Raw genomic sequence first — 12,181 nt, forward strand, 5'->3', positions numbered from 1 at the left:
TGTGTCTTCACACACTTAGGCCTGGATTCAAGACAAGGTCGTTGTGGTTGATCTCAGATTCTCAGTTTGTCAGTGTCAAAGTAGCCTGTCATTTACATCATTTGTGCGGTAATAAAAAAGATTCAGTCATGTAAAATGATGTAGAATTGCATGAAATGCGTTATAAAAAGACACATTTTTCCCAGGACCCTCGGGTACAAACATTTTCCCCCATGTGTGCAACTTCTGCAAGCCCCTCCACTCTACTGCCCTATGCCACTACGCAAAAGCAATGACAATGCATGCAATGCTTTATTATTTAAAACAAATATTTAAAAAAATCATGCGTTCTGGTACCTCAGAGCCCGCCAGATCTACCTTAGTTATTGTTATTTTTAATAAGATTGTGCAAGTAGAGTAACCCAGTTTATTGGGCCATTCACAATGAATTCAATCTTTTTCTGACTGTACAGCTTGTGATTTTAATGAAATGTTTTCCCGTGGTAGAAGTGGGCAGAAAGTGACATCACTGGGCACAGACATCAGTTCAGTCTTTTCCATGTTGGTTTAACATCATTTCATTGAAATGACGTGGAAACAACGTTGATTCAACCAGTGTATGCCCAGTGGGACTTTTTTTAACCCGAATCTGCCGATAGAGGTGCTCTAATTTGACAGATTTTGCATACTACACCTCCGCATGAGACATACACGTCTTCATCATTGATAAACGGTTGAGTTTGATATCATTTGAAAGCCATCCAACTGAGTCTTCAAATAATTTCATAATTTCTTTAACTGGTAGAAAATTGACATTTTAAATTGAATTTACTTCAAATTACTAGCTCCATTCCACCCGACGTCAAATGTCAACTTGAATGGGAATGTCGATTCTATTACCTGTATTTCTAGGATTTCAATACGTTTCCTATGGAAGATTGATGTTATAATTTAAAACAGTGGATATTCCCACTCAAGTCAACATTCTGTGATGTGTGGACTTCCAACCATCTTTGCGGTGCCATATGAAATTGACATTTTATTCACATTTTAGTACATTTATTATAAGCGAAAACATGACACCCACCCTGTATTCAAGAGTATGCCGTGTCTTATAAAACTCTTTGATAACCCTGACTGTAAGCTTTCAAACTATAGCAAACTCAGCTGTTCATCTTTTTCAGTGATGAAGACATGGATGTCTCATGGTAGGGTGGGGTATGGAAAATGGAGCACCATCTCCTGAATGTTTTGGTAAATGTCAGGTCCCCCCCCCCAAAAAAAATCCCTTTGTGACCAATTCTACCATGGGCAAACATTTATGGAAGGTCAAAAAAGTCAAAAAAGTATTGAAAATATATGTAAAAGACCCTATTGTGAGACAGTTTTCCCCCTTGTGTAATTTCTAAATGGGGCGCAAAGGCCCCCAAAGGCACAACAAGAGGAGCAAGAGTTGGTATTGAACTACAGTACAGGGCTGAGTGGATAACTCATAACTGAGAAAGTGCTTTGGCTGTGGGCCTAAGTTTAGGTTAATAATGCCCCAGTGCTTGACCAAAAATAATATGGCATGACCTTTCGATTATGCATAGCCTACACAATACCTCTTAAATTCACTAAATGTACATTACAAACAAAACTCAAAACGTATGCAATTCTTTAAAATATTAGGAAACAATTTTATCAGACAAACCTGATAATTGATTGTGGTTCCAAATTCAAAAGGCACTCGCACATCTGGGCTATCTTTGTTGCAAGTGTATGGTAACAGTTGAATAAGGTGAGAAAAAAGAATACGGAAAGCTTAATAAAGAGCAGTGATACTAGCAAGAGCAGTGTGCGGGTTTCTTCTTTCTCAATTGATTGTGGTTCAAATGAAATGCAAGTAGGATAATTCCTTAACTTTTTATTGGCCTGCGTTCAACAAATTAAAACATAATACAAACAAAAAAAAATGAAATAAAGTTTTCATTTATTCTAAAACATTTAATCATGAGATTAACCAAAATGAAGGCTTTATAATCAGTGAACAGATGACAGCAGTATGGTCTAATACGTTTGTAGGCCTACTTAGAAAGAAAAATAATAATCTAGAAACACAATGTGTGACTTGACATGAGTTTTAATCTGGAATCTCAGAAAGGCAAGTCATCTGGACCATTTTAAAACTGTAAGATGAATGAAACAAGGTACGATCAGTCATGACATTCCAAAAATTCGGGGTGTTTTATGATGTGCTGAAAATGACTACGTAGTACATTATGAACTGAACCAACTTCAAACTTAGTCGAGGATTTGTGAAATAATAGCACTAACACGTTTCAGACATTTAGTGAAAATGACAATACCAGTCAGATCTTTTCCATCGTTTTCCATCAATTCTGCAACAATCACTTTTCCCGCAGATTTTCTTACTGTATTCACAGGATATATTCAATGTGTGTAGTGCTGAAAATGGCCCAACAGATTTAAAAAACGGTCCAAATCCATGCATTTCTGTTAACCGTAGTCTCCAGTCAAGCAGGCCCTTAACTCTCCTGGGAGGTATCTGTCTGGGGGGTGTCTGTCTGGGGGGTGTCTGTTGATTCAACCTTGTTACCATTTCCCCCCATTTCTTCTTCTTTCTTTCCACTTCCATCCTTTAAACTGTTTCTGTCGCTGTCTTTTGAAAGTGAACGTTTGTGCAGACTAGTGATAACTCTGTTTGCATCTCCTTCCATGCTTGTGGCTCTTCCAATGTCTTTGTTGTTTTCCGCGGGTGTCTTTTGCTTTTCACCCACCTCCTCTCTGGGCCTGTCTGCTTCCCTCCCTCTAACCCCTTCGCTCTCCCTACTCATAGGCCTACCTGTCCCCCTGCCCCTCTGCCTTCTATGACTGCCACCCCACTCTCTCCTGTTGTCCTCAGGCAACTGCCGCTCCTGGGACAAGTGGGGCGCTGAGCCCTGGAAGTTCCCCCTGTCTCTAGGGTTACCAGAATGGCCACACTCCTCAGAGTGGCTTTCTCTGTCTCCATAGTTTCTCATTTCACAGTCCTCTCTGGGTAGGCTTGTTCTCCTCGTATCAGGTGATTGACTATTCTGCCACTGGTCTTCTTTAAAAGCTTCTGGGCTGTTGTTCAGCAAACTAATGAGACCTTCCGGGGGAGTGGGGAGTAAACCTCCTTTATGCCTCAACGGTCTTACCACTGGCTGTGGACTGTCAAACCGTGGCTGCCCCCCGTTGTCTGCGAAATGCCCTGGAGATAAGCCTCTGGGTTGGTTGAACCTCAAGGGACGAGGAGCCCTGGGGCCATGGAAACCAGGACTATGTACTTCCCTCGGTCCTCCAAAATTGTTTGTTGTGAAGTGGTCTCTTATAGCTGGAATTCTCATGTCTGGATCTGGGCCTGGCATTTCTGGACACCTGTCTGGGCCTGAACCACTCATGTCTAACTGTAAGATGCTCTGGATAAGAGCGTCTGATAAATTACTCAAATGTAAATGTAAAATGTCTGGCCCTGGACCTCTCCTGTCTGGCCCTCTCCTGTCTGGCCGTGGACCTCTCCTGTCTGGCCCTGGACCTCTCCTGTCTGGCCCTGGACCCCTCATGTCTGGCCCTGGACCCCTCATGTCTGGCCCTCTCCTCTCATCCCACATGTCTGGCCTTGGACCTCTCGTGTCTGGCCCTGGGCCTCTCCTATCACCTCTTGTGTCTAGTCCTGGACTTCTAATGTCTGGACCTCTCCTATCACCCCTTATGTCTGATTCTGGATCTTTCATGTCTGGACTGGGACCTCTCCTGTCTGGCCCTCTCCTATCACCTCTCATATCTGGCCCTGACCCTCTCCTATCACCCCTTATGTCTGGCCCTGGACCTCTCATGTCTGGCCCTGGACCTCTCGTGTCTGGCCCTGGAACTCTCGTGTCTGGCCCTGGACCCCTCATGTCTGGCCCTCTCCTCTCATCCCACATGTCTGGCCTTGGACCTCTCGTGTCTGGCCTTGGACCTCTCGTGTCTGGCCTTGGACCTCTCGTGTCTGGCCTTGGACCTCTCGTGTCTGGCCTTGGACCACTCGTGTCTGGCCCTGGGCCCCTCGTGTCTGGCCCTGGGCCCCTCGTGTCTGGCCCTGGGCCCCTCGTGTCTGGCCCTGGGCCTCTCGTGTTTGGCCCTGGGCCTCTCCTATCACCTCTTGTGTCTAGTCCTGGACTTCTAATGTCTGGACCTCTCCTATCACCCCTTATGTCTGATTCTGGATCTTTCATGTCTGGACTGGGACCTCTCCTGTCTGGCCCTCTCCTATCACCTCTCATATCTGGCCCTGACCCTCTCCTATCACCCCTTATGTCTGGCCCTGGACCCCTCATGTCTGACCCTCTCCTATCACCCCTTATGTCTGGCCCTGGACCTTTCATGTCTGGCCCTGGAACTCTCGTGTCTGGCCCTGGACCCCTCGTGTCTGGCCCTGGACCCCTCGTGTCTGGCCCTGGACCTCTCGTGTCTAGCCCTGGACCTCTCGTGTCTGGCCCTGGACCTCTCGTGTCTGGCCCTGGACCTCTCGTGTCTGGCCCTCTCCTCTCATCCCACATGTCTGGTCTTGGACCTCTCATGTCTGGCCTTGCATCTCTCATGTCTGGCCTTGCATCTCTCATGTCTGGCCTTGGATCTCTCATGTCTGGCCTTGGATCTCTCATGTCTGGCCTTGGATCTCTCATGTCTGGCCTTGGATCTCTCATGTCTGGCCTTGGACCTCTCATGTCTGGCCTTGGACCTCTCATGTCTGGCCTTGGACCTCTCATGTCTGGCCTTGGACCTCTCATGTCTGGCCTTGGACCTCTCATGTCTGGCCTTGGACCTCTCATGTCTGGCCTTGGATCTCTCATGTCTGGCCCTGGACCCCTCATGTCTGGCCCTGGACCCCTCCTGTCTGGCCCTCTCCTTTCATCCCACATGTCTGGCCTTGGACCTCTCGTGTCTGGCCCTGGGCCTCTCCTATCATCCCTTGAGTCCTGCCGTGGACCTCTGATGTCTGGGCCCGGCCCTCTCCAATCACCTCTTGTGTCTGGTTCTGGATCTTTCATATCTGACCCTCTCCAATCACCTCTTGTGTCTGGATCTCTCATGTCTGGACCCGGACCTCTCCTGTCTGGCCCTCTTCTATCACCCCTAGTGTCTGGTCCTGGTCCCATCATATCTGGACTTCTGATGTCTGGCCCTGGGTTTCTCCTTCCCTCACTAATATCAGGATCTCTCCTCTCTAAACTGCTGGACCGCTCCCCCTGGTTGTTTGGAGAGGCCCTGTGGGGAAGACCTTGTGAGGGTATCTGGCTTTCTTTCAGAGTGTCCGAAGGGCTCTGTATACTGTGCTCCCTTGATGTTACAAGCGAGACAGGAACAGGTGTTACCACTGGCTGTGGACACTCAAAACGGAACTGTGGCTGCTCCCCATTGTCTGCAAAACGCCCTGGAGGTAACGCTCTGGGCTGGTTGAACCTCGAGGGACGAGGACCCCTGGGGCCATGGAAACCAGGATGATGTGTTCCCCTTTGATCCTCAAAATGTCCTCTTTGAACAGATGTGGAAATCTTTGGACTGTTGAAATAAGGCGATGGTGGCCTCTGTCCTTCGAAGTTAGCTATAGGTGTGAAGTGGTCCCCTCTCATGTCTGGACTTCTCAGGTCTGGATCTGGGCCTGGCATTTCTGGATCTCTCATGTCTGGGCCTGAACTCCTCATGTTTGGATTCCTAATGTCGGGTCCTGGATCCCTCATATCTGGGTGTCTTCGTTCTTTTCTCATATCTGGACCTCTCATGTCTGGCTCTGGACCTCTCATATCACCCCACATGTCAGTCTCTGGCCCTCTCATGTCTGGCCCTGGACCTCTTCGATCATCCAAGATGTCTAGCCCTCTCCCATCACCCCTCATGTCTGGCCCTCGACCTCGCATGTCTGGGCCTCGACCTCGCATGTCTGGGCCTGGACCTCGCATGTCTGGGCTTCGACCACTTATGTCTGGGCCTCGACCACTCATGTCTGGCCCTGGACCACTCATGTCTGGCCCTGGACCTCTCATGTCTGGCCCTGGACCACTCATGTCTGGCCCTGGACCACTCATGTCTGGGCCTTGACCTCTCATGTCTGGGCCTGGACCTCTCATGTCTGGGCCTGGACCTCTCATGTCTGGGCCTGGACCTCTCATGTCTGGGCCTGGACCTCTCATGTCTGGGCCTGGACCTCTCATGTCTGGGCCTGGACCTCTCATGTCTGGGCCTGGACCTCTCATGTCTGGGCCTGGACCTCTCATGTCTGGGCCTGGACCTCTCATGTCTGGGCCTGGACCTCTCATGTCTGGGCCTGGACCTCTCATGTCTGGGCCTGGACCTCTCATGTCTGGGCCTCGACCACTCATGTCTGGGCCTCGACCACTCATGTATGGCCCTGGACCTCTTCTATCATCCCACATGTCTGACCCTCTTCTATCATCCCACATGTCTGGCCCTGGACCTTGCATGTCTGGCCCTGGTCCCATCATATCTGGCCCTGGTCCCATCATATCTGTCCTTCTGATGTCTGGGCCTTGGTTTCTTCTCCCCTCCCTCCTATCGGGAACTGTCCTCTCTAAACTGCTGGACCGCTCACCCTGGTTGTTTGGAGAAGTCATGTGGGGAGGACCTTGTGAGGAAAAATGTTTCTCTCTCATCATCTCTGAAGGACTCTGTACAATGTGTTGCTCCTTTATTTCTGATTGAACAGGCCCACCTTCACTGTCATGATGCTGGTTGTTGGCGTCTCTTGTTGTTCCTAGCAGCCCTTGAAGTCTGATCACGGGCTGATGTGGACCATCAAACCAGGACCGTGGTGGCTCCCCTTTGTCTGGGAAATGCCCTGGAGATGAGCCTCTGGGCCGGTTGAACCTCGAGGGACGAGGACCCCTGGGGCCATGGAAACCAGGACGATGTGCTCCTCTTTGGTCCTCAAAATGTCCTCTTGGAATGGATGAAGACATCCTTAGACTGTTGAAATGGGGCAATGGCGGTCCTCCAAAGTTAGTTGTTAATGAGAATTGTTCCCCTCTCATATCTGGACTTTTCATATTTGGTTCTGGACCTGGATGCCTCATTTGCAGCCCTCTTCTTTCCCCCCTCATGTCTTGCCCTTGTACTATCATATCTGGCCCTTGGTTTGGAGACGCCTTGTGGGGAGGACCTTGTGAGGAAAACTGTTTTTCTCTCATAATGTCTGATGGGCTCTGTACAATGCGTTGCTCTAGTATTTCCCTTTGAGAGGCCCTATCCCTATTGTCTTGACGCTGTAAGTTGAGGCCTTGCTGGTTGTTGAGGCCTGTTGGTGGTGATCGCAGAAAGCTTTGAGGAGGTTGTTGATCCCCAGGTTGCTGGGGAGTGGGATTTTCATGGGGCATTTGATGGCCTGCGTACTCAATCTCTCCCTGTGGTGGACGTCCAGACTCAGAACGATCACACAGTGATTCATTAATGTCCTTTCTATCAAGAGGGGGCTGAGGTGAGTCATTAGTCTCCATGACCAGTGCTGGAGCTGGGCTCGTAGGACCCATGTCTTCAGGAGCCTCTGGACGCTTGGAGTCTTCTGACACTGGAGGAGGAGAAGACTCCCTTTGACCCTTTGAGACTCCCCTAGAGGCGGAATCTAGTGTTTTTCTTGGTGTAGATGGGGATCTTCTACGGCTACAAGAGCTGCGCCGAGAAGTGCTCTCTTTATGAGGGAGATGGCGGCCTGTGCGGTCAGAGTGGTCACAATCTCTGTGATACGGTTGGCTCCTCTCACCCCGTCTGTGTCTGTCCCTTCGCCTATCAGAGCGTCCAGGGGACCGCCTGTCAGATCGACGAGGAGGGCTTTTGTGGCGGTCCTTGATTTTACGGTCCCGTCTTTTGGGTGAGTGAGTATGCGGTTGGCTGCTATGCTTACGCCTCCTATCAGGAGTGTCATTGCGCGATGTGCCACGACACGAGCTAGACACCGAGGAGTCACGAGACCGCCCAGAACGCCTTGCTGAATGTGGTAGAGTTTTCCCCTTCTCTTCTACATTCATGTCTTGCAGCTCATCAAAGATAGTGTCATCCTCTGGGTCGTAAGCTACATCAGAGTCCTGGATCTCACCAGCTTCAGGATCTGAATTGTCGGTTGCCTGAATATTTTCCTTTTTAATCTCTTTTACCCGCTTCGCTGTTGCACTGGGCATTTCCACATTTCTTGACTCTGAAAGAGGTACAGTCTTGGTCTCTGTCTTAATCTCTTGTTTTATTGGTACTTCTGTTTTCAAGAGACCTTTCAAAGCTTTTTGATCCGCTGAAGGATTCGCCTCAGACTGCTCTCCTTCAGTCTGCTGTGTTTGAAATTGAGACCACCCAGATTTAGGAGGGGGAGACATCAAGGCATCAGAAACAGAGAAGTGGGCCATGAACATGCCCACTGCCTCTCTCTGCTGGCGCAGTGCCCACTCCTGCTCCTTCAACTGCTGTTTCTGCTCCTCGATCTGCCTGTTGAGCTCCTCAAGCATTCGCTGTTGTTCAGTCAGAGTAGCGGCTGAGACAATTACATCACCAGTAATGGGGAGGCACAGAGGGGCTGGAGTGGGAGCTGGGACTGGGGCTTGTACTGTGACTGGGGTAGGAGCTTGAGCTGGGGTAGGAGTTGGAGATGGGGCTTTTGCTACACTGACCCCATCATTGTGCATATCCTCAAAGATAGTCTCATCCTCAGGGTCGTAAGCCACGTCGTCATCATCAGCGCAAACGGCCAGAGAGGCAGCTTTCGCCTCAAACATTTTATCCGTACAAATTGGGGCAACCAATCCATAGCCCATTGCTGGACCATACTCTTCCCCTGGGTCGTATGGTCGATCATATTCATTTTCCTCCTCCTCAATCTCTTTGACTTTGGATTTCTGCCCGTACTGCTGGACTATTGGATCCACCAATGGGAGAGGGGGAAGAGTGGATGGAAGGGGCACTGCAGCAACTGCTGGGACTGCAGGAGAGTCCCTCCCAAACAGTGACTTCAGGATGGTCTGCAGGGGACTGGTGGCGGTGCTGCTAGGTGCAGCGGAGGAGCTAGTGGTGGGGGGAGGGGCAGAGGCTCTAATGGAGGACAGAAGTGATGGGCTAGTCAGTGAGCCAGAGGAGGAGGAGTGTGACAGGGATCCAGTGGAAGGAGGGGAACCAGGAAGGGTGGACATGGGCATCTCTGGGTCATAGGGCAAGAATTCCTCCATTCTAGGGTCAGACCCATACAGCGAAGGGGGTCTAGGGAGGCCAATATCTCTGGGGTCTTTGGACATGCGGATCTTGGGTCTCTTCTCTTCAAACGCTTGTGGTACGCTTTCCGCACGTTTGGGCTTCTGGCAAATAACCAGTCCCAGAAGAAGATTGGGGCGATTTTTCTCAAGGCCTGTTACATAAAGAGGGTGTAGGGAGATTAGTTTTGAATGTTGTCTTAAATAATGCTGGTGTGTGCAGACTTCAGTGTGCCATCTGTATGGCCTTCTACATGTTGGCCTAAATGACAGTATTTTCTTACCTGATCCTTCGAAAGGTTGGAGTTTGGATGGAATGGACTCCTTCGCGCTGACTGGGATGAGGTAGATATCCTTGATGCTGCGGCTTTTGTTGGCCACCACCCCAAAGCGCCGTCTGCTGCTGAAGTAGGAGAACAGAGACGCGTAGGCCACCTCCTCCTCCTCTGTCGCTGGGTGGAACCGAATCACACTCAGCTCCTGTGGACCGACAATCATCTCTTTAACATTGAGATACCAACACATACACAGACCCCATCTAAATTGTATAGGTTTTCCCATAATGACAGAGGGAGGGCTTGCCTTTGTAACAGAGGCCTTCACTCTCCCGATGTAGTCCCACACAGTTTGAGGCATGATTCTTCCACCAATCTGGATGGTATCAGGCAGGTCCTGAACAAAATAGACTTGTTGTAAATATCCACATAGCCAAAACTGCTATGTTTGTTTATGAGATGAATTGTCTTAAATGTTCAGAAAGAAACTATCCAAAGAGACTGTATCTGACAATGCCCTCTTATTTTGTCTCTTGCAGTCATGGTAGCAAAGTTCTGTTCTGTTATGTTTGTTACCTCTTTGAGGTATTCGGAGGGCCCTGAAACCAGATAGCCCTTGGTGACGAACTTGGCCACGCTGATCATGTTGAGGAAGCCCTTCCACAATACTTCCTGCTTGGCCAGGAACTGGGCCGTCTCCCCGTCTGGAGGGGTGTGGGAGTTCATAGCCCTGCAAACACAACATCACAATGAGAGCTCACTACTACCCATTCACTCAGCGCTGTAAAGCAAATATAGCTCATGCACAGAGGACAAAACAAGACTCATATTATGACTGAAATGAACATGCACTAATTATCTTAAAACCCTTTCTTATCAAGGTTCACTGGTAGTGATGGTGGCAAGCTGAGAGGAGATACCTTGAAGAGGATGCAGATGATCCAGATGAACCATAGAACGATGAGGAGGATGGCTTCGTCAGGATAGATTTGGGTAATGCTGGCATTGGTGGCAGGGATGGGGGGGGTGGCAAGGGCATGAATGGCTTGCTCAGAGTACCACTCTGTTTCACAGGGGCATGAAAGACTGGTGGAAGTGGGGCTGTAGACAAGGCGACACTTGCCATGGCAGGAGTGCAGTTATCTGCTGTGCGGGGGTCACCATACAGAGCAGCAGAACGGTTGCCAATGGTGCGGGGGTCACGCCTTGTGATGGTTACCGTAGAAACAGCCGGTATCATGACTGGGGTATACATTCTGGACGGTGTCTTGGCTTTGCAGTTTTCCAGAATAGGGGAGGCGGGAGAATCCATAACAGGGGAGGCAGGGGATTCCAAAATGGGGGAGGCGGGAGATTCCATTGTTGTGGAAGCGGGAGATTCCATTGTGGGAGAAGTGGGGGATTCCATGATGGTTAAGGCAGGGTCATCCTCCATTACTGGGGAAGCAGAGGAATCCATGGTGGGGGAGTCGGGGGGTGCAAGGAGGGGTGATTCATCTCCAGCTGGAGTTCTCCATCCTCTCTCCTCTGTTCTGAGATCTGTTCTGGCATACATCCAGGGTGGCCGAGACGGCCTGTCTCTCCATTGGTCTGGTTTGGTGGAGGACGACGATGACCCAGAGAGTTTAGGCTTCTTGGCTAAAGGCTCCGCCTCATCCTCGACTGATATCTGACCTGAAGGGCAGAAACGGACACCAACCCATACAAAACATCTGTTAGCAGCATCACCCTCTACAGAATACAGAATGCTTTAAATCATTAATTTGACGTTGGGAGTGATTGTGGTTGATGTCAACACTGGATGTCAACACCTTCACAATCATAGTTTGACACATTGCAAAAGACAAACATAATTGTATGGTGTTTGTTGGAGGTTGTGATGTGTACACTGTAATTGTGCCTTCTCTCTTTTCCATTTACCTGTGCAGATCTTGCACTTGAGGTCAAACAGGTGAGCTCTGTGCTCGGCAGTTGTGTCTTTCAGCATGGAGCTGAGGATGTCTGGCACTGAGCTGCTCCGGCTCGACTGGCTAGGTCTGGCCTTAGGGGCAGCGTGGAGAGTGGTCTTCTCCTGAGAAAAGAGGATCATGTCACACTCTCATTTACTAAAATGTTACACACAGATTCACACACAAACACACACACACACACAAATATCATAAAACTTATGGCACATTTGAAGATGAAACAAAACATCTAGGAATCAGTTCATCAATATGACCAAACAATACATGTTAGATAACACGTAAAAGGTACAGCCATGCAAGATGTGGAAGTCATGGGCAATTCCACGGTAACATAATGATGCTTTGTGAGGTTTGTGCCGTCCTTCTTCGACCAAACATCTGTAAAGTTAATGTTGTTTTTGTCAAATTTTCTGTGGAAATTCTTAAAAGTCGTCCTTGTGCATAGAGTTTTGTTTAACTTTGCAATCATTGTTTTTTGTTTGGCATACATTCGAAAGTGAACACCTTCATATTGAGTTGCGCACTCCCACCATACAACCCAGCAGCGTTGCAGTTCTTGACACAAACCGGTGCGCCTGGGAACTACCCTGTTCAAAGGCACTTAAATCTTGTCTTGCCCATTCACACTCAATGGCACAGATACACAATCCATGTCAACTGTCTCAATGCTTAAAAACGCTTCTTTAACCTGTCTCCTCCCCTTCATCTACAC

The 12,181-nt window shown here is 49.1% G+C and overlaps 1 protein-coding gene across 2 annotated transcripts in view; it reads right to left on the reverse strand.

Annotated features, from left to right (window-relative positions):
- Positions 1-1,870: 1,870 nt before the first annotated feature.
- The window catches only part of LOC139557004 (death-inducer obliterator 1-like), a 47,724-nt gene continuing 37,413 nt past the window's right edge, over positions 1,871-12,181 (reverse strand). Inside the window, exons 10-16 of one of the 2 annotated variants that reach the window (XM_071371259.1) lie at positions 11,423-11,573; positions 10,423-11,176; positions 10,079-10,232; positions 9,810-9,899; positions 9,512-9,707; positions 5,837-9,382; positions 1,871-5,782 (exon numbers count right to left, since the gene is read on the reverse strand). In XM_071371259.1, the coding sequence (XP_071227360.1) occupies positions 2,508-5,782; positions 5,837-9,382; positions 9,512-9,707; positions 9,810-9,899; positions 10,079-10,232; positions 10,423-11,176; positions 11,423-11,573 (8,166 nt within the window). In that variant the 3' untranslated portion in view covers positions 1,871-2,507. Of the gene's footprint in view, positions 9,383-9,511; positions 9,708-9,809; positions 9,900-10,078; positions 10,233-10,422; positions 11,177-11,422; positions 11,574-12,181 lie in introns of both variants that reach the window. The other variant, XM_071371258.1, reaches the window with a different exon arrangement.

Source organism: Salvelinus alpinus, chromosome 28 (genome assembly GCF_045679555.1).
Source record: "Salvelinus alpinus chromosome 28, SLU_Salpinus.1, whole genome shotgun sequence".
In the NCBI taxonomy this organism is placed as follows: Eukaryota; Metazoa; Chordata; class Actinopteri; order Salmoniformes; family Salmonidae; genus Salvelinus; species Salvelinus alpinus.